Here is a 19,163-nt window from a genome sequence, read left to right on the forward strand (position 1 = left end):
CGCCGTTAATTTAGACACCTATTTTCCCCGCTACTTGCCGGGCCGCCTCCGGGAACCGAGGTCAGGAATTTAAAAAAAAAGAAAAAAGCAGCGCTAAAAGCTGCGCGGTTGCTTCCGGTTTGCGCCCCACCGCGCGCGCCAGCGGCGCTTTCACTTCCGGGGCAGCGGCGGCCATTTTGTGGCGTTAAGTAGGCGCGCGCGGGCGGCGCCCCGCTCATTTTCTCGCGGCCGCGGGCAGGGCGGGTGGTCCGGTCGCTGCGTCTCCGTTGCGGCCTTGGGCCTCGTCCTTTTCTCAGAGCCCGAAGGTGGGTGCCTGCTCCTTCCCTCCCCGCCGAGGACCCTGCGGCTTTTCCCTATGCCCTGTAGCTCTCCTCCTTTCTGGACTCTGCGCGGCCGCCGCTCCGGCGCTCCTCCTCCCGTGTGAGGCGCTTCCCGCTCCGGGCCGCGCCGCCTCCAAATTCTCCTCCCTTCCCTCGGGTTTCTTCTCCTCAGCCGCCGCCGCCCCTCGGGGGGCTACAGCCCGCCATGAGCTACGGGCGCCCTCCGCCAGACGTGGAGGGCATGACGTCCCTCAAGGTGGACAACCTGACCTACCGGACGTCCCCGGACACTCTCCGGAGGGTTTTCGAGAAATACGGCCGAGTGGGCGACGTCTACATCCCCCGGGACCGCTACACCAAGGAGAGCCGCGGCTTCGCTTTCGTCCGTTTCCACGACAAACGCGACGCCGAGGACGCGATGGACGCGATGGACGGGGCCGTGCTGGATGGCCGCGAGCTCCGCGTGCAGATGGCCCGTTACGGCCGCCCCCCGGACTCGCACCACAGCCGCCGCGGCCCTCCGCCCCGCCGCTACGGGAGCAGCGGTTACGGCCGCCGCAGCCGCAGGTGAGTGCCCGGAGAGAAGAAAAGAGTCGGGCTCCGCTCGCCCGGCGCAGCCGCTTGGCTCTTTTTCCCTTTCCGAGGGAGTTTCTGGGTGGGGAGGGAGCCGCGGAAGCACGTGGGGCTGCCCCGCAGCAGCTTTAGCCCCCGGCCACTCGCTCTGAACAATGGCGCCCTCTGAACGCTTATTTTCTCGCCCACGTGGGGCCGTTCCTCCCGCCCTGTCCCCGAGTAGTAGCGGTGCGGACCGTTGTGCCGCCTGCGTTCCCTTCTAACGCGGTTTTTTTCCTCCCGCTCCTCTCGTTTTAGCCCTAGGAGGCGCCGCCGCAGCCGATCGAGAAGCAGGAGCCGCTCTCGGTCCCGCAGCCGATCTCGTTACAGCCGCTCCAAATCTCGCTCTCGCACGCGTTCCCGCTCCCGCTCCACCTCCAAGTCCAGATCAGCCAGGAGATCCAAGTCAAAGTCCTCGTCTGTCTCCAGATCTCGGTCCAGGTCGAGATCTCGGTCCAGATCTAGGAGCCCTCCACCAGCTTCAAAGAGGGAATCCAACTCCAGATCCCGGTCTAAGAGCCCTCCCAAGTCTCCGGAAGAGGAAGGAGCTGTGTCCTCCTAGGAGAATGGTAATGTACCTCGGGATCAGCACACCTTGCATGTTACTTTATTGTAGCACTTAAGTGGGGTGTTGGGTAGTTGGTAGTATTAATAGTTCGAACCGAGTGGATCCTAGTGGGGCACGTTGTTAGCTGTTTGTTGTTTTTCTTTTTCTTGAGCAGTGCTTTTTGGTTATTGGTTTAGGGAAATTAATACCAAAGGGCTTTCTGCACAGAAAATTTTCATGTTTTGTTGAGAGATTAATGGCTTGGTTTTGATAAAATATTGTATGAGACGCAACCTATGATGAAAATGACTATTTCTTACTGTATTTATCCAACATCTGCATTTTCCCCTTTAAAGCTGCGGTCTCCTGTTTGCTAAAAGAATATTGGCCAGTATTGCAGATTTTAACTGATTTGGCTGATCCTCCAGGGACCAGTTTCTGTGGGCGTGTATTGGAGCAGGTTTGTCTTTAAATGTTAAAGATACACTATCCTTTTATAATGGAATGGAAGATCGGTTCAGTGGCCGTTGTACTGACTGGAGGTAACTGTTGTAGCAAAGTGGCAAATTCCTTGCAATGAAAAAACGACGGAAACTAGTTTTTCCTCAAGTTGTCAACTTGAAGAGGCTCCTAAGGATAACACTGGGTGGGGAAAGGATAGTGTGTCTTTAACCCATTCAAACTGTTTGGTCCTCTTTTTTAAAAGGAAAGGGCCTAAGCTAGCTCTGCAGTTAGATAATTGTAGCAAAACTAGCAACTTTGGTTTGAACGTTAATTAGTTTAGTTAAGTCTTTAACATGAAGTATAGTTTTACAACTTTCATTTAACTTTCAATAATTGATTGCGAAACAGGCTGAATTCAAGTTAAAAGTGGTTTGATGGACAGCCTGATGTCTTTTTTTGTAACAAAATACTTTCACAGAAGCTTACATTTGGCCTCTGAATTAAAACAACACACGGGGGGAGGTGGAACACCATGGTAATGCCCAGAGCTGTTAAGAAATTAGGCAAAGCCAGTTGAAACACAACTAGAAGTATACCTGAAGTCATCCACACAGCGGAGAAGTGACGAGATGGAAACCTAGCTGAATTTTTCTTTCTTCAAATCTAGATGCATCAGATAAATGAGAATCCACATAAAGGACGCCTTTGGGGGGAAAGGATCGCTTGAGTCTACAGTCCATTGGAGAGACCCCTGGCATGAGCAACCAGCTGTCGAAAAGGTTATTTTGTAACATTTTGTCTAACTTTTTACTTGTTTAAGTTGCGCCTCAAGTGGCAGATTTTACATTTTATGTGCCATTTTGTTGCTGTTATTCAAATTTCTTGTAATTTAGTGAAGTGAACGACTACCGATTTCATTATTGGCTTGGATATTTGAGGTAAAACTTCATTTCTGTTTATATAGTGCTGACTTTCATTTGAAATTGAACGAATGGTAACTCGCTGCCTCAAGTTTCATACTGAGGAAGTGTGCAGCTCTTTATGCTGAGTAGCTAACTGTCGAAAAGTACTCTCAATTTTGTTATTCCTTAAATAAAATTCTGAGGAAAAAAACCCTTCAATTTGAAATTTACTGTAAATGCTTTTTTTTTTTTAACTTTGAATTGAAATAGTATCTTCAAATTGGTAGAAATCTTTTCAGGTGACAGTTGATATATGAAAGGATTGTTTTTATCAGACTCAATTCTAATCTCTTCTCTTATGTATTTTTGTGCACTAGGCGCAGTTGTGTAGCAGTTGAGTAATGCTGGTTAGCTGTTAAGGTGGCGTGTTGCAGTGCAGAGTGCTTGGCTGTTTCCTGTTTTCTCCTGATTGCTCCTGTGTAACGATGCCTTGTCGTGCAGAAACAAATGGCTGTCCAGTTAATTAAAATGCCTGACAACTGCACTTCCAATCACCCGGGCCTTGCATAAAAATAACGGAGCATACAGTGAGCACATCTAGCTGATGGTATACACACCTTATTTTTTCCAGAATGGTAAATCTTGCCAACATGCATATATGAACTTATATTTGAGAAATGTAATGTTAAGAAAGAAATGGTTCATTCCTCTGTAAGTACTGATTGGTGTATCTTTTGCTTAAGACATCTTGTACTATACCCACTGTCTCTGTAGTTAATATTAAACATTTTTTCTGTGTTAACTTTTCTCAACTTAATGTCTGAGTCAGCTTATTTTTAGCTTGAAAAGATTTCTGCAATTATACTGTCAATGTTTAACTTCTATGTAGTAACAGAATGCATTCTACTGCTTCTTAATTTTATCCACTGGGGTTGCTTTGAAATTACTCTGGGCAGAATTGCTGGTATTGTGACTAACCCAAATGCTGTATGATAGTATTGCACACCAGGCTCCAAACACCAAACTGGGTCTGTTGGATGTTGTTATGGAGGATACACACTGAGCAGTACTAATTGCATTTGCTGTGTGCTTGTCTTGATTCAACAGGCTGCTGCTTGATGGTAGCTCATCTTAGTGATCATTCTTTTCTTGATTTATTTTTTTTATACCAAATGGATTGTAATGTCAATCATCACATGTCAAGGGTTATTGTAATGCCTTGTTAACGTTATGCATGTATGTTAAATGGAAATGGAAACATCTGAATACTTGCAGTCTGGCTTGACCAGGGATTAAAAGTGCTTTTCTACAAACTGAGGAGTTTCTGTGTTCCAGGACTGTGTGTCTAGCAGCAGTCCACATAGACTCAATTAAAGGGGCTGGATTTTGTATAAGAATCTTAAGGGAAAAAGCTTCAGTCCTAGGAAACCAATCTTAAGGGATACATTTATCTTTAAAAGAGTTTGGTAACTTTTCTTCGTAGCTGAAGTTGTGAGTTTAAGTTGGATCTTGTTGGATGGTCAGTTTGTTAAGCTATGTTGTGTAGTGGCTTATGTAATGGAAATGAGTCTCTGAAACATAACTTGGTCTTTGGAAAGGAGAACAAATTGCTCAAAAGCCAGTTACACAAATAAACAGATTTATTTTTACAATGCATGTTTTAAGAAGTACTGCTAATGAGGATCTGCTTTCCAAAACGTACACGTGAGGTTTGCTGTAGATCAGACTGTTTCCTGCAGATCCACGCTAAAGTTGAATATAATCTTGTAATGGAACCAACAAGTGGAATAAACTTAAGTACCAACTGATCTTGCTAGTGAGATGATCATCATTTCAATGGTATGTCTGCTGGGTAGAGGAGAGCTGGCCAAGTGTTCTTTGTCTGCACTGAACGAATGTAATGGAATGTGGATGCTCTTCAATTTCCATTTGTAGAGCAGAGCTTCGATAGACCAGTCAGCACTGAGGGGAAGAAATATCAGTGTGTGAAAATGCAATCCAGGTTTGTAACTTATGCAGTGATTCAGCAGAGACTCAGCAAACTTATGTATGATATTCTGCAAAACTGAGTTTGTAATGGCTCTCTGGTTAACAATAAATCTGTGGTTAGCTGTTCTTGTCCTTGTTCCTAGGATTTATTGGCTCCTATCAGCCTGATTCACAATCTTGAGAGTAGCTTTAGGAATCGGTACACTTGTGTGTCTGAGAAGTTAACATTCTTAAATGTAAATAAACAGAACTTAATATCTGAGTCTCGTGTGGGGGGGGGGAAAAAAAAACTTACCTTCGGACTTGATAAGTAGTCCAGAACTGAGCATGTGGATTCTTTTCCAGTAAGAAGTAAACAGTAGTTAAAATATCTTCAAAATCTGCATAGAGGAGGGGAGATTTGGGCAGTCTTAGTTTCTAGATTCTAAATACTTTGAAATATGCCTGCTTCTATGAAATGGTAGTTGAAAATTAATGTGAGACTTACTGCAGCTGTGGGAGAGGCTTGATAGCATGGCCTTAAGCAGTTAGCTAATGGCTCCACTTCTATTCACTTACCCTCCAGTAGTATTTGTACGATAGCTAAATACTGGAATTACTGCAAAAATAACAAGCTCAGGGGAACTATCACTATAAGAAAGTTTAATAAATTGAGTCTTTGCAGTTTGTCTCCAATCAGAGGTACCTGAAAGATTGAACGTACCTTTTGGGTCAAAAAAGACATCGGATCCTAAAATTATGTCTACGGGAGCAAGAGAGAGAAGCTCTGGAGATATGCGACCCCAGGTGATGCCTACAACAGGTACATGGGGTAGGTGGTTCATCAGGCAGCTCTGCTGGGAGATTTCCAGGCACTGAGGCAGCTCCTCGCTATCTGACAGTGTCACCTGAGCACCGCACTTGGCAGCCACTATTCCGGGTAGGCTGACACCTGCGCCGATCTGAAAGGACAGAAGGGAGCTGTGGATGCAGAGGGTGGGGATGTTGTGTGGGCACTGCAGCCTGAGAGCTGAGGGTCGGGAAGTAGTTCTGCAGGGAAGGGGGGATGAGATGTGCAGATGTCTGAACTGAGTGAAGCAGGGCTGCTGCTATGAGGGGACCCTGAAGCAGAAGTGGTGCACGAAGTGCAGAACGTGTTTTTATGTGTGTTTGTGTGAGCCTGCAGTTCCCTGCCACCTCTGCCCAAGCTGTGCTGGAGTGAGAAGGGCTGAGATATGATACAGAACCGATGACCGGGCTGTGACAGCGATTAGCGAGCAGTTACCTCCAGCACCCTGCGGCCGGGCAGTGTCCTCCTGTGAAACCACACGTACTGAGCCAGCACCACGGCGCAGGGCCACGCGTACATGCCATACTGCGGGTCCAGCACCTGAAACACAGGGCTGTGTCGCTGTGACTCCGTGCCCAGACCCTCTCTGCACCCTCCCGCCCCCGGGCCGTACCTCGGGGACGCGCAGCGCCAGCACCGCGCGCTCCTCTCCTCCCGCCGCGTCCCCCACGAAGCGGTACCGCCGCACGGCGCGCCGCGGCTCCCCCATGCCCGCGCCTCGCAGGCGACCAATCACAGGCGGCGACGTGTGGCGCCAGACCCCGACGGCCAATCGGAGCTTTCTCTCGGGGTGACGTCACGCGGAGCGCCGCGGGGCCCTCCGGGAACCTCTCGGTGCCTCACGCCGTGTCCGCGCCGGGTCTCCGCAATCCGCCGCGCCGCCCTTCCCAACATGGCGGTCGCGCCGCTTCCCCGCTCCGTCCAATCAGCGCCGGGGGGCGGGCGCAGCGCGGCGGAAGGCGGCCGGGCGGAGTGCCAATGGGAGCGCGGCGGGGGCGGGGCTTCGGCGGTGGCGGCGGCAAGGGGGTGAAATTTCTCGAAGGTGCGGCGGGGCCGGGGAGCGGGACGTGGGGCGGGAGCGGCGGGTCCTTAACGCCGCCATGAATCACAAGAGCAAGAAACGGATCCGCGAGGCGAAGCGCAGCGCCCGGCCCGAGCTGAAGGACTCGTTGGATTGGACCCGGCACAACTACTGCGAGACCTTCCCGCTCAGCCCCGCTGCGTGCAAGGTGCGGCGGGGGGCGGCGGGGCTCTGAGGGGCAGCGGGGGTCCTGAGATTTGGGTTGGGGTTGTGAGAGGGGCCGTGGGGAACGGGGGACGTGTGAGGGGAGGGAGGGGCTGAGGGGAACGGGGGGGTTGGGGGAAATTGGGGGGTTGGGGGGGGGCTGAGGAGAACGGGAGAGCTGAGGGGAGCGGGGTGAGGCCGAGGGGATGGAGGGGTGTGGGGGAGGTGAGCTCCGTGCAGCATTTTAATACCTGAAGGGAGCCTGAAACGGGAGGGTAATCAACTCTTTGAAAGGGTAGATAACTGCAGGATGAGGGGAAACGGTTTGAAGTTGAGGAAGGGGAGATTTAGGTTGGGATGTCAGGGGGAAGTTGTTTGCTATGGGAGTGGTGAGGTGCTGGAACAGCTGCCCAGAGAGGCTGTGGATGCCCCGTCCATCCCTGGAGGTGTTCAAGGCCAGGTTGGATGGGGCCCTGGGCAGCCTGGGCTGGCATTAAATGAGGAGTTGCTGGCCCTGCATGTGGCAGGGGGGTTGGAGATTCGTGATCCTTGAGGTCCCTTCCAACCCTGGCCGTTCTGTGATTCTGTGTTCTGTGCAGAGCAGAGGCAGTGTGGCAGCTGGGTGGACAGGGATGTCCTCGCCATGCTGGGGATGGTGCCAAACGCAGCCCGAGCCGGGCGGTGTGACTGCTGAGAGCCAGAATTCGGGCTGCACCCTCAAGGAGCTTAAAATAACACGCAGGCAGTCTGATAGCCTCATGGTGTATGGAGCAAAGCCTGAGCGTGGAGTGACTCTGTGCTGGTTTAGAGCACGGCTCTGGGCTGTTTGTCCTAATAGCTGCTGTGTTCCCCTCCCTTGGTTTCGCAGGATAACGTGGAGCGGGCAGATGCTCTCCAGCTCACTGTGGAGGAGTTTGTGGAGCGTTACGAAAAGCCCTACAAGCCCGTGGTCCTGCTGAACGCCCAGGTGGGCTGGTCTGCACAGGAGAAGTGGACTCTGGAGAGGCTGAAACGCAAATACAGGAACCAGAAGTTCAAATGCGGGGAGGACAATGATGGTTACTCTGTGAAGATGAAGATGAAGTACTACATTGAGTACATGGAAACCACGCGTGATGACAGCCCGCTGTACATATTTGACAGCAGTTATGGAGAGCATCCCAAGCGCAGGAAACTCCTGGAGGACTACAAAGTACCCAAGTTCTTCACTGATGATCTGTTTCAGTATGCGGGGGAGAAACGAAGGCCACCTTACAGGTATGGTAGAATGGCAGCTGAGGTTACTTCCCATGCCTCTGGTTATTCTGAAAGAAAATTGCTTTGTATAAAGCGAAGTGGCAGCTTTGTGTTTGCTGTTCTGAAGTGCTTATAAGCCTTTAATGCACAAGAAGGGAAGAACAGATTGTGAATCAGGATTTCTCATTCTGTCACCGATCTATTTACCAGTTTCTTAATTTTTCTTCCATTTTAAATAAGTGCCAAGTGCTTGAAAGTTACAAAGATGAATTTCTTGCTGTGCCTTCCGGCCTTCAGATTCAAAATACCTCAAGATTTGCTCTTGATTTTTTCTGGCTACATACAGTACAGGGTTTCATTTAATTACAGGTCAGTCCTTGTAAGGTAAAGATCTTAAACTAGACTACTATGAATAGTGGAGGCAACTGCTTAGCTCCCCTTCAGATGATGATGATACTGCATAATATTTTTGCATCTATGTGATCTTCAAACTTTTTTTTTCCTATCTGATTAGAAGTCAATGGAAATTGCATTTGATTACTGAAATGAAATGCACCAACCTTATATATTGGCTCCTAGGTACAAAGTAATTTCTATTTGCATTAATACAATGCTTTCTAGTGCTATGAGAATAAGATGTAATTAAAGTCTTTACAGCCACATGATAATTGCTAGAGAATGACTTGCCCTCTGAGTGACATGAGGTTCTGTTGTGGGTTGTTTTTTTTAATGAAATAAGACAAATATTGAATGAAGTACTAACAAATAAGAGCTCAGTTGTGTTTTTCAGGCTTTTTTTTTTTTTTTACAAAGTTGTAGCAGAAACTTTTTATCATTGACTTCTAAGAACATGCAGTGCTGTGATCAAATGTGAAAGCACAGTGCGTGTAGTCCCTGTGAGTCTCCAGCAGTAACTGAGGTACACTGACAGAACTTCATCAAAGTTACAAGTAATCTAGATAATCTAGCTGTGACTCACACTGATACTTCTCTCCCTTGTACCCTCCACGCCCACAGACATGAGCTGAACTCCTTGCTTGTGATCATAGCGTTGTTGCACTTTGTTCTGGAAGAAGTGGGTTTGTTTGAGGCTGTTCTCGTTTTTCTGAGTGGTGTGAAAGGGCACAGCTACAGCCCTCACCTCCTGGAGTTCTCATCTCTATGCAAACGTGGATGGAGAGTATTCAGCAGTTCAGTAGCTCAGTGAAAATTCAACCAGGAGCTGTGCTTTCTCTTCAGAAGAGGAAGATGTGCATGTCGTCTTATTCATGGCTGCTTCACAAAGTAGGAAGCCATTCACAAATCCAGTCATTGCTGCTAGCATGCAGTGATTGGAAACCAGCTTAATTCACACCTGCGTTGGAAAGGGGAGATGGAGAGTTTTGTGACTTGAGATACTCTCTGACCCCTGGAGCTCCTCTCATTGGTACCACGTGCCTGTCAGCCACAGGGGGGTCTGGATGGAAGAAGGCTCACATTCATGCTGCTTTAGTTTCTTCCATCTAAACAGACATTGTCTTTTCCTTTTGCTTTTTGGCAGTAAGCCTCCTGATTCAGTCTGTTTTATCTGGTGTAATAGTGCTCTTGTGCTGTTGTGTTTAAACATCTGTGACAGCTGAACTTCTCCATCAGAAGAAGTAAGCTTTAGAAATTGGGAATGAGAGTATACTCACCAAATCTTGAACAGAGAACAATCCCCATCTAGTTAAATATTGGAGTAAAAAGCCTGTTGTAAATGAACAGAAGGCATAGAAGCAAGCCAGGGTTGCATAACTTCACTCCGTTCCTTACTTGTATTGCCTTTTGTTAGTTCCTCATTGTTCTGTGCTTCTGGGTTCCATTTATGAGTAGCAAGTTTTAGAAATGGAGAAGATTAGGAGAATCCTCTTGCATGGTAAGAGCCCTGGTGCAGAGCATTGTGCCTTCATCACATTCATAAACATTGCTGCAAATATGGGAGTGCTTCTACCTTGAGGTCAGTATATACATGAAAAGAACTGTTTCTGTTTCATAGCTGTGTTTCATTTTTAAAAGCTATCTTCACTGTCTTGGCTCACAGTCCTTCCTGTCACAGTTCATGTTGGTTTTTAGGTTGAACCCACATCACATCATTTGAAGATCAATGGAGAAAGGAATCAAGGTGACTCGCTTAGTTTCTAACCATATGCCAAATTAACAGCTCTAACTATCAATCTGTGTGTGAAGAAAAGAGAAAGCAGCTACTTGCTTGCTGTGTGACTGAAGGGTTGTTTGTTTGTTTTTCCTGCCATGCAGGTGGTTTGTGATGGGCCCACCTCGTTCTGGAACAGGAATTCACATCGACCCCTTGGGAACCAGCGCGTGGAACGCCTTGGTGCAGGGACACAAGCGTTGGTGCCTCTTCCCCACCAGCACTCCCAGAGAGCTGATCAAAGTGACACGGGAGGAGGGAGGTAACCAGCAGGATGAGGCCATCACGTGGTTCAATGTCATATACCCGAGAACACAGCTTCCCACCTGGCCTCCTGAATTCAAACCCCTGGAAATCTTGCAGAAGCCAGGAGAGACTGTTTTTGTACCAGGTATGTAGAAATGGCTCCTGAAAGCAGATGTGGCAGAGAGAAGTGGGTTTTTAACATGTCTGAGAAAGAAAGAATGTTTCAGATTTCTTGCAGCTCATTTCTTACAAAGGAGACTACTCTGAGCTGTTTTAGAAGGGCTGTGTATTGTGAGGCTTTCTTTGCACTGCTCAGTTATTTCTGACTGCTCTGACATACAAATGGCCTGTAGTGTAGGATTGCATGTGATATGGATGGCAAAACAAGTCAGACTTGCATTGCACAGTCATAGGACTGTGATCCTCCGCTATATTAAATTAATAGGAAAACATTAAGATGTAAAAATAAATAAATAAAGCTATTTGAGTATTAGTAACTCTCAGACCCAAAAATATTGGAGTTTATACACACCACAGCATGTTCACCACTGGATTTTGTAGCTTAGGTAGTCTGACTGCACATGGATTTTTCTTGGCTGGAGGAAGAGAACTACTTAAAGTCACTGATGCATTCCACCCACTTTTTTGTGGTTATGCTTAATCTCAAAATCAAAAGCTAAAGAAAGATGAGAATGACATCCTTCTATCAGAAAATGGTTGTGCAATGTGTGCCTGCTGTAACTGGGAGTTGAGGTGGCCAGTTGGGTAGGATAGCGTGGGTGAGTTCAGTGCCTGCAGTCTGACCTCTGAATCTTGCATCACAGCATGTAGCTTCCATCCACATTGCCTGTCTGTGTTGCACAGCTGATTTCAGGTCAGAGGAGTACCTTGTGATTGCCTTGGCACTTAGTAGTGACTCCTCAGTCCCCCGTTAGGATTTTGTAGCTGTTGATTTCAATTAAACTGTTTCCTTATTCTTTTTTGGAGGTTGTAAGTGGGTGAGAAGAACATCGCTGTCTATTCTTAGCCTGTGCAGGGAAACAATTTGCATCTATTTTTAAATGAAAGGCTGGTCTGTAATCACAAGAACCTTGCTAATTCAGCGTGGAAAGTGTGCTCCAGCTTGACAGAGAGGGTCTCTGTGCAGCCTGGGTTACAATGGCTCGTGCTATTAGATAGGCTGTCAGTAGGCAGCGTGTTGCTGTCAGCTCAGATCTTCAATCACTGCTTGTGAGGTAGATAATTTGGTCAGAGCATTGTGCAGCCTTCTGTAATGAGAACCTGCAGAGGAGTGGAATGAATTCTGAAATAAGGCTGAGGAAAGAAGATCTGGTGGGAGGCTCACCTGGGTTCGGCAGGCAAGGTCTGGTTTCTGCCTCTGCTATGGGATAAAGATGCATGGCAGTTGTTGGATGTGCAGCTGTGTTCACGGTGCTGTGTTTGCAGGTGGTTGGTGGCACGTAGTTCTCAACCTGGACACAACGATTGCCATCACACAGAACTTTGCCAGCTGTACCAACTTCCCTGTGGTGTGGCACAAGACAGTGAGAGGGAGACCCAAATTATCACGAAAGTGGTACAGGTGAGAGTTTTAATAACCTTCTTTTCATGTTACCTCTAGAAAACAATGAAACAAAACCATCTGATTATGTATAGTGTTACTGTTGAAAGACTAATGCTGAAATTTGAACTGTGTTTAGGATCTTAAAGCAGGAGCATCCTGACTTGGCAGCACTGGCTGATTCGGTTGACCTACAGGAATCTACTGGTATTGCTTCCGATAGCTCTAGTGATTCTTCCAGCTCCTCGAGCTCCAGCTCCTCCGACTCTGATTCAGAGGTAACATATTTTTGGGGTCTATTTTTATCTAAAATATAAACCTGTCACTCATTTTACCAAGCCATGGTTGTTTATAATGGTGGCAAGTTGGATGGTTTTCAAATGGGGAGGAGAAACGAGGTCAGAGTAGGGACAGTCACAGCATGGGACTTCTCTAAGTGCCTGATGTGGTGTCAGTGCTTCAGAAAGTGCTGCCTGCCCTTACAAAAAAAAACCCCAAACCTGAATCGTTTTAGGAGCCGAAATGAATGCATCAGTTGTCCCACCACAAACATACCATAGTCTGTGACCAATCTTAAAACATGCCTCTTTGTGGGTTTTAATCACTTAATTTAAAATGGATTTCACGTCTTTAATTTGAGCTGGTCTTTGAACTGTGATTATCCAGAATTGCCGAGGTACCTCTTGTGCTGAACTCATGAGGTTTCTGGGTTTCTCTAAACTCTGGTTTCATCTCTCCATGCTTCAGTGTGACTCTGGCTCCGAGACAGAGGGGATGATGCATCGGAGGAAGAAGAGGAGGACGTGCAGCATGATGGGGAACGGTGATACAACTTCCCAGGATGACTGCGTGAGCAAAGAGCGCAGCTCCTCCAGGTGACCTGATGGCAACTGCTGTTTGGTAGAACAAGGAGAGGACAATACAAGGCAGAGCTGAGATAGGGCAGATCCTCAGGATAGAGGGATGGAGAGCATTGCTCCATACAGAACGTGAAGCAGTCGGCCAGTGCTTTTAATTACTCTAAACTGATTCATAAGTTCATAAATTCATAAAAGATTCATAATTTTTTTTAAAAAAGTACTTTATTAAATAGTTTTATTACTGTCCCACTTCTATTTTTAATAGAAAATATATTTATATATATTTTTAATGGGGGAGGTAGAAAGTTGTGCTCTTTAGAGAGCACACAGGAAAAGTGAACAGTTTGAGATGAGGAGCGATCAGGCCAGGCTCAGATTTGGATGCCTTGTCCAAACAAAACCTTCAAGCAGTTCTATGTTTTCTCTTATTGTCTGGATTACTTCAGTCTGGCCCACTGCTTTATCTGTTAAAGCCAACATTCAGCCAAAATACAAGATGTCTGTGTTTACTTATTTAAAAAAATAGTAATACAAACTTCTCATTGGTCAGGTTAGATGGAGAAAGTATTAACTCTGCAGAACCAAGAACATTTGTTGTTTGGGATAAAATTAATATGGGAGTTCTGTGGAGTTGCTAAGTTATAAACAGAATCACTGGGAGCTGATGCTGCAGGGGTGAACAAACAGGTTTTTTTTGCTAAATTAAGATTTTTTTCTCACACAGAAGAGGTCTGCCACATTTTTTAGGCCAATTCCTCATGGTTTGGTAAACCAACACTGCTGTATCTGCTGCGTAGTTCCTTTGCTGAGCTGTTGGATGCTCCAGGTTGGGTGTGGTGACATAATGTGTGATCTGCTGAGGAAGGTGTGCAAGTCATTCACCTGAGGAAGTCCAGATATCTATTCTATATTCAGTGTTATGTCTGAGCTCCTTAGGATGCTGCCTGAAGAGCTGCTTGCTGCTGTACCTGCTGCCATTCAGCTGCTGTGATACACTGCTCTCCTGTTGGCAGTTGGTTGAGGTGCTGTCAAATACCCTTTCAGCAGCCAGCTGTGTTGTCAGGCAGGCAATGAGCAGCAGGATACAACAAACCATAATGCAGACCCTGTTAAAAAGTGTAAAAAAAAAAAAAAACAACGCAGCCCCTGTGTGCACAGCTGAAAGTCCTGTGCTTTTTTCACTTCTTTGCACTTCTAATTTGCAAAAAGTAGCACCTTACCTAGAGCCAGCTCTGTCTGATGCACTGCTCTCCTTCCTGTGTGCTGGCTGCTCCTCTCTGTGAGGATGAGTGGGATTTTGGCTCCAGCACTGTGATGGTTTAGTAGATAGAAACACTTTTAAACATAAAATCTTACCTGTGGGAAGTGCGAGCATACACTCAGCCTGCACTCTGTGCTTTGTGTCCCAGTGTGAGGGGAAATGCTACAGCTGATAATGGGCAGTTGTACTTCTTTTTTTGACAGGATTAGGGAATCTTGTGGAGGCCGCAGTTACCCCTGAGAGATAACAGCACCCACCCAGAGGCAGCTGCCCATCGGAGCTCCGTTAGCAGCCAGCCAGCTCTGTCCTACCCCCCCTTCTGCTCCTGCTCCTCACAATCCTTTTTGGTCACTTTTCTTCAATCCAAACATCAGTCTTCATTCTGTGCTGTTGAAGGTTGGCTCCTTACTAACTGAAAGGGGAATGCCCCGACTACATTCTCGTGCAATGCTTTGTCCCCTCTGCGCCCCGAGTGAGTGCACTAAAAACCCATCTGTGGGTATGGACATGCCAAGTATTTAATGGGTTGTGTAACTGGCGAGGAAGACAACGGTCAGTTTTTAAAGAACTTTTTAAAACCAGCAGGTAAACCTAGAAACCTGCCTTGCTTTGATACTGTCTTATGTTTACATGTTGTCCTGTACACTTGAGGAAAGGAACACCAGCCCTTTGGCCCAGCGGGATGGCGGCGGAGGTGGGATGGATGCTCCAAGCACTGAAGCCACTTCAGTGGAGTTGACTTCCCACCTGAAGCATCTTTTGTGCTCTTAATCTACACGTACAAGTTTGAAGTGCATCCTATTACCAGCCACGATCCATTTACCTTTGCTCTGTGCAGTGACAGAGATGCACTAGCACCTTGCCATAGGAATCTCGATGGAGCCAGAGAATCCTGGAGTTTCTTGCACAGCAAAAAACATGGGGGGAAAAGTCAGCATTTGCCAGTAATGACACTCCTTTAGGTGTAGGTGTGATGTTCAGCACTGGGCAACAACTGACAAATCTGACTCTTACGTAGCAACAACAGTTGCTGGGCTTTAAATACTGAGCAGTTTTGGGGCCGTGGACTTGTTTGGGCCGGTGTGGTTCGTGTGTGTAAATGGCTTTCCTTTGAGGCTATGGCTTCAGAAATGTATAGAACGTACAGTGCCAATTTTAAAGGACTGGGAGGGGGGCATATTGTTGTTTGATGCTTTATACAAATGAAATGTGATGTTTTAAGTCTGTGTAGGTGCGTTTGTATCATGGCAGGTAAGCTCTCATCCCCAAGGGATTTGTTGGATCTGCTGTTCCTTTCACAGGGGCTTGTGCTGGTAGTGTCAGCAAAGAGTCTTGCTGGAGGCGTGCTGTGAGGAAGAGATCCTTCTTTTCTACCTGCACAGTGCAGCCAGGAGCTGGCTGTGTTGGGATGCTTCCTTGAGTGCTCTCCTGAGGCCCAGGAGGTGGTGTTACATCTCACATCAGCCATTCTTTGAGAGAGGGAGGTTGAAAGCACAAGTGATGTGCATGTACTAATCCTGCATTGATGCCCAGAACTGGTAGCTGAACTAAAAAGCAGATTGGCAGCCTTAACTGTTGTATCTGCTGGGTTTGATGGTAGCCGGAATGTTGGATTTTATTTATTTTAACCCTGTCACTTTCCTGTTTAAACACTCTCTCCCTTCTTGGAGATTGGGCTGGGTCTTGTTGTGTAAGGGAACCTGAACTACATTTGGCAGGAACTCAGCTTCTGAAATTCCAGTACCAGTCAGTTAATGTAGGAGCAGTGTGTTGGTGAGGAGGGAGAGAAGGTTTGTTGGTGTTCTCCTTAGCTGTCCAGACCCCTGAATTTCTTCTAGTAACAGACATAAGTGCACATGGATATGTGTGCTCTGTAGGGCACTGCAGATTATTCCAGATTACTTCACTTTGAAGCAAACTTCCCAAACTAGTAGCGTTTCTGCCCAGGGTTGCCTTTTATTTCAAGCTCAGTTGAACAGCCAGGAGTCTGCACAACCCATGTAGTCCTCAGAGAGAGCAGGCTGCAGCTGCTGCCTTTGGAAGAATGGAGTGTGCTGTGTTTGAGGAGGCTGCCTGCCCTCCTCGGTGCTGCACAGTTGCTTTGTATGGAAGGTGCTGCACAGTTGCTTTGTATGAAAGGTGCTGCACAGTTGCTTTGTATGGAAGGTGCTGCACAGTTGCTTTGTATGGAAGGTGCTGCACAGTTGCTTTGTATGGAAGGTGCTGCACGCTCTGGCTTGCTGTTGTGTTTGGCATGCAAAGATCAGCTTTGCCATCTTAAAGTCTTACACGTGCAGGATAGGCCAAGCGCTGCTCCACCAGAAGCACAGCAGGGAAGATCCAAAGTGCAGAGCATTCTATTCCTTCGTGCCTATGAACTCTTCATGGGGTGAAATGAAGCAGTTTCTGCTTAAGGGCTGTGTTCATTGAAGGTCCCTTACAGAAAGGCAGTGTTTGGAATGAACCACCAACACCGCCAGCTCTGCGTGATGGGAAGCAAAGCTGTGTGTGCATTGGCTGCCTGGGAACTGGGACTGCTGGGATCTCTGGTTCTTCCTCTTACAGGCTCTTGCCTCAACTGAGTTGGTGAGCTTCTGTCTTTGTTAAGAAGGGGCGATACCTACCTCACAGGGGTGTTGTGAGGCTGAAACGTGATTACTGTATAAGATGCTCTGACTTCCTTCTCCTATGAGTTTTCCAGCAATACTGAGCAAACTGAGGCTTCCTAACCAGGTGTTAGCTCTTCCTAACAGAAAACATTTGGGATGTTGTGCAGCACTTTTGGCCACCTGGTTTTCTCTGGTAGTCCTTCCAGAATTGCTGCGTGGTGCATAAATTGAGGCAGAATGAGGCTTTTTGTCTGGCCAGAATTTAACGTTTGGCATTTTGTCGCTTGCTCTAAGCAGGAGGTTCTGCTATTTTGCTAGATCAGGATTTAAAAATAATAATAAATGAAGTGGGTAAGTTAACTCTGATCAGGGCGTTGGCCTTACAGGAAGAAGGGGATGTTCTCCAGGCCCCTTCCATGCCAGAGCATAACTTAAAAGCTGCTCCTTGTGCCTGGATCCGTGCGTGTGGGAGGCTGGCTGGGGAGCACGTGTGTGCTCTTGCTTCTCCACACTTGTGCTCCTTGCAGCATTGATGTTCCTCCTAACCCCACTGCTTCTGCCTACTGTAGAGCCATGGATGTAGCAGACCCAGCCAGCCCCTCGTTTCCCTGAGCCCCACAGCAGCTCTGCTCAGCCCCGTGCTCAGCCTGATCCATTGGGGCTGCTGGCAGCTGTGTGCTGGTTTGGGCCGGGCTTCTTGGTGTTGTGCCTGCCCTGCCAAAGGGAAGGGAGCTGTGAGCTCTGCTCCCCGATGCAGGCTTGTCTGCTCTGGGGGTTCAGGAGTAAATTAATGCCCCTTCGGAACTGTGGCGCACACAGCTCAGCACCTACTGCTGCACAGTGCTTGGGGACAGGTGATGCTGAGGAGGTGCTGGCACACAAACCTCCCTCCCCTTTGCAGCTTGGGTGGGCTGGCTCTGCGTTGTCTTCTCAGTTACGTGCTTGGAAGGAAGACAACAACTTCTTTCATAATAAACCCAGAGCCTTTTCCTCCTCCAATCCCCAGCCATTGTGGGGTGGAAAGCGAGACTGCTGACTGAATCAGCTGAGATGCATGTGTGTGCTAATCTAATAGAAATAAACGTTGCAATAGGAAGGTTTTGGCATTCCTCTTGCAAAGGAAGGAAGGAAGAAGCAAACTGATCCATTCAGCAGTCTGCCTGAGCCCCCAGCCTTGCCACTGCCATCAGCTGCTTTTATGGCCCCGTCCAGCAGAGCTGGGATACTCTTAACTGTCTCGTTTGGATGATTGTGGTTTTGCTTTTTATTTGAAATAAAATCAATTATTTTGCATTCTCTTGTTTCTTAGTCCCTTTTTGAACTATTTTTAGTCACCTTCCGAAGATCCACACCTCTTCCTTGCAGTACGGTGGGATGCCGTGGGGCTGCCCTGGGAGCTGCGTGCTGGATGAGGGCGTTGGGTCGCTGGGATTGGCTGAAACCAAAGGCTGCAGGTAAATAAGCAGAGCTGATAGAAACACTTTGTAGGATGAAACGCTTCCCCGGCCCTCCTGCGGAGCTGCCCCTCGTGCTCAGCCCGTCGCAGCGGATGGGCGATGCTGCCCGTTCCGTTATCGCCGCTCCCTCCTCAATCCTCCTTTGTCGGCTGAGCTCTGCAGCTGCCCCTGTCCTCTCCTCCCCCTCGGAGTGCTGCGTCAAAGCGGCCTTTGTGCCGGCACAGCCGTGCGGGGCTCCAACCGGCAGAGGGCAGCGCGGTCCCGGCTCTGCCTTAACGCAAAACCCCACCGCCGCGTTCCTGCGTGGCTACGGCCGTAGGAAACGCGGCGATGGTAAAAGAAAGTGGATGTCGTGGTCGGTGATGGTTCCGGCACCGGCACCCATCCTGCCGCAACGCCTTTGCACGGAGCTTCTTGCTCTGCTCTCGACCTACTGATGCTCCTTAGCACGGGAGCACGGCGTGCCTCGTGCTTTTGTGTCACCTCCATCTGACAAGTCAAACGTGCGTGGAAGTTTGAGCTTAAGAACGTGTTTGGGAAGGAGCAGCTGCCTGCTGTGCAGCGCTGAGCTCCAGGGCTGCCCGGATGCTCAAAGCCCACAAAACACACAGAGGGGAAGATCAGCACCGTGACCGATCGTTACTAAGAATACAGCGATCTGTACACAAACAGCCGCTTGATAGGATTAGCGATAACGATAAATGGCAGTGAGGATCACGGATGGCTCCACTTCCTTCTCTCCCCCCTCCTCCCCTGGGGATTTAATCCGTCTTTCTTTTGTTTTCAGCCGCTCAATACAAATATTCCGCTCCCAGAGAGTTCCCCGAAGCCTTTTCCCCGGAGGAAGCTCAGTGGGCTTCCCGTGTCTGCACCCGCCGTGTGCAGCGTGGAGAGC

General features: G+C 48.1%; 3 protein-coding genes across 10 annotated transcripts; 2 read left to right on the forward strand and 1 right to left on the reverse strand.

The window, feature by feature from the left end:
* The first annotated feature begins 161 nt into the window (after positions 1-161).
* On the forward strand, positions 162-4,940 carry SRSF2 (serine and arginine rich splicing factor 2). 7 transcript variants are annotated; one of them, XR_016459084.1, is made up of 5 exons: positions 162-887; positions 1,191-1,501; positions 1,836-1,939; positions 2,591-2,702; positions 3,203-4,940. XR_016459084.1 is itself a non-coding variant. In XM_090121924.1 (4 exons), exons 2-3 carry the CDS (start codon positions 526-528, stop codon positions 1,492-1,494), a joined length of 666 nt encoding a protein of 221 aa, XP_089978050.1. In that variant the 5' UTR covers positions 162-305; positions 493-525; the 3' UTR covers positions 1,495-1,501; positions 2,591-4,940. The 7 variants fall into 7 exon arrangements, 3 of the variants coding, with proteins under 3 accessions (XP_089978050.1, XP_031454992.1, XP_031454994.1); XR_016459082.1 differs by having other exon boundaries at positions 1,836-2,702; XR_016459083.1 differs by having other exon boundaries at positions 2,591-4,940.
* METTL23 (methyltransferase 23, arginine) lies at positions 4,619-6,535 on the reverse strand. The gene is made up of 5 exons (XM_031599129.2): positions 6,257-6,535; positions 6,079-6,183; positions 5,518-5,755; positions 5,110-5,194; positions 4,619-4,787 (listed from the first exon to the last, which is right to left on the reverse strand). The coding sequence occupies exons 1-5, from the start codon at positions 6,350-6,352 to the stop codon at positions 4,619-4,621; spliced, it is 693 nt and encodes a 230-aa protein (XP_031454989.1). The 5' UTR covers positions 6,353-6,535.
* A 111-nt stretch (positions 6,536-6,646) lies between these two features.
* Positions 6,647-19,138, forward strand: JMJD6 (jumonji domain containing 6, arginine demethylase and lysine hydroxylase). 2 transcript variants are annotated; one of them, XM_090121923.1, is made up of 8 exons: positions 6,649-6,872; positions 7,737-8,125; positions 10,379-10,665; positions 11,967-12,102; positions 12,221-12,359; positions 12,829-12,956; positions 14,406-16,287; positions 16,396-18,104. In XM_090121923.1, the coding sequence occupies exons 1-7, from the start codon at positions 6,744-6,746 to the stop codon at positions 14,440-14,442; spliced, it is 1,245 nt and encodes a 414-aa protein (XP_089978049.1). In that variant the 5' UTR covers positions 6,649-6,743; the 3' UTR covers positions 14,443-16,287; positions 16,396-18,104. The 2 variants fall into 2 exon arrangements, with proteins under 2 accessions (XP_031454983.1, XP_089978049.1); XM_031599123.2 differs by lacking the exons at positions 14,406-16,287; positions 16,396-18,104 and adding an exon at positions 18,143-19,138 and having other exon boundaries at positions 6,647-6,872.
* Positions 19,139-19,163: the final 25 nt, after the last annotated feature.

The sequence above is a fragment of the Phasianus colchicus genome, chromosome 20 (assembly GCF_987193195.1).
Source record: "Phasianus colchicus chromosome 20, bPhaCol1.hap1.1, whole genome shotgun sequence".
NCBI lineage: Eukaryota > Metazoa > Chordata > Aves > Galliformes > Phasianidae > Phasianus > Phasianus colchicus.

Excerpts from the sequence above, each read along its gene's own strand:
- SRSF2 (XM_031599132.2), top strand. The coding sequence starts at position 526 with ATGAGCTACGGGCGCCCTCCGCCAGACGTGGAGGGCATGACGTCCCTC. Across the intron at positions 888-1,190 it reads TACGGCCGCCGCAGCCGCAG|CCCTAGGAGGCGCCGCCGCA; the intron begins GTGAGTGCCCGG and ends CTCTCGTTTTAG.
- METTL23 (XM_031599129.2), bottom strand. The coding sequence starts at position 6,352 with ATGGGGGAGCCGCGGCGCGCCGTGCGGCGGTACCGCTTCGTGGGGGAC. Across the intron at positions 6,184-6,256 it reads TGGCGCTGCGCGTCCCCGAG|GTGCTGGACCCGCAGTATGG; the intron begins GTACGGCCCGGG and ends CCTGTGTTTCAG. Across the intron at positions 5,756-6,078 it reads CCGGCCGCAGGGTGCTGGAG|ATCGGCGCAGGTGTCAGCCT; the intron begins GTAACTGCTCGC and ends CTGTCCTTTCAG.
- JMJD6 (XM_031599123.2), top strand. The coding sequence starts at position 6,744 with ATGAATCACAAGAGCAAGAAACGGATCCGCGAGGCGAAGCGCAGCGCC. Across the intron at positions 8,126-10,378 it reads AAACGAAGGCCACCTTACAG|GTGGTTTGTGATGGGCCCAC; the intron begins GTATGGTAGAAT and ends CCTGCCATGCAG. Across the intron at positions 10,666-11,966 it reads AGAGACTGTTTTTGTACCAG|GTGGTTGGTGGCACGTAGTT; the intron begins GTATGTAGAAAT and ends CTGTGTTTGCAG.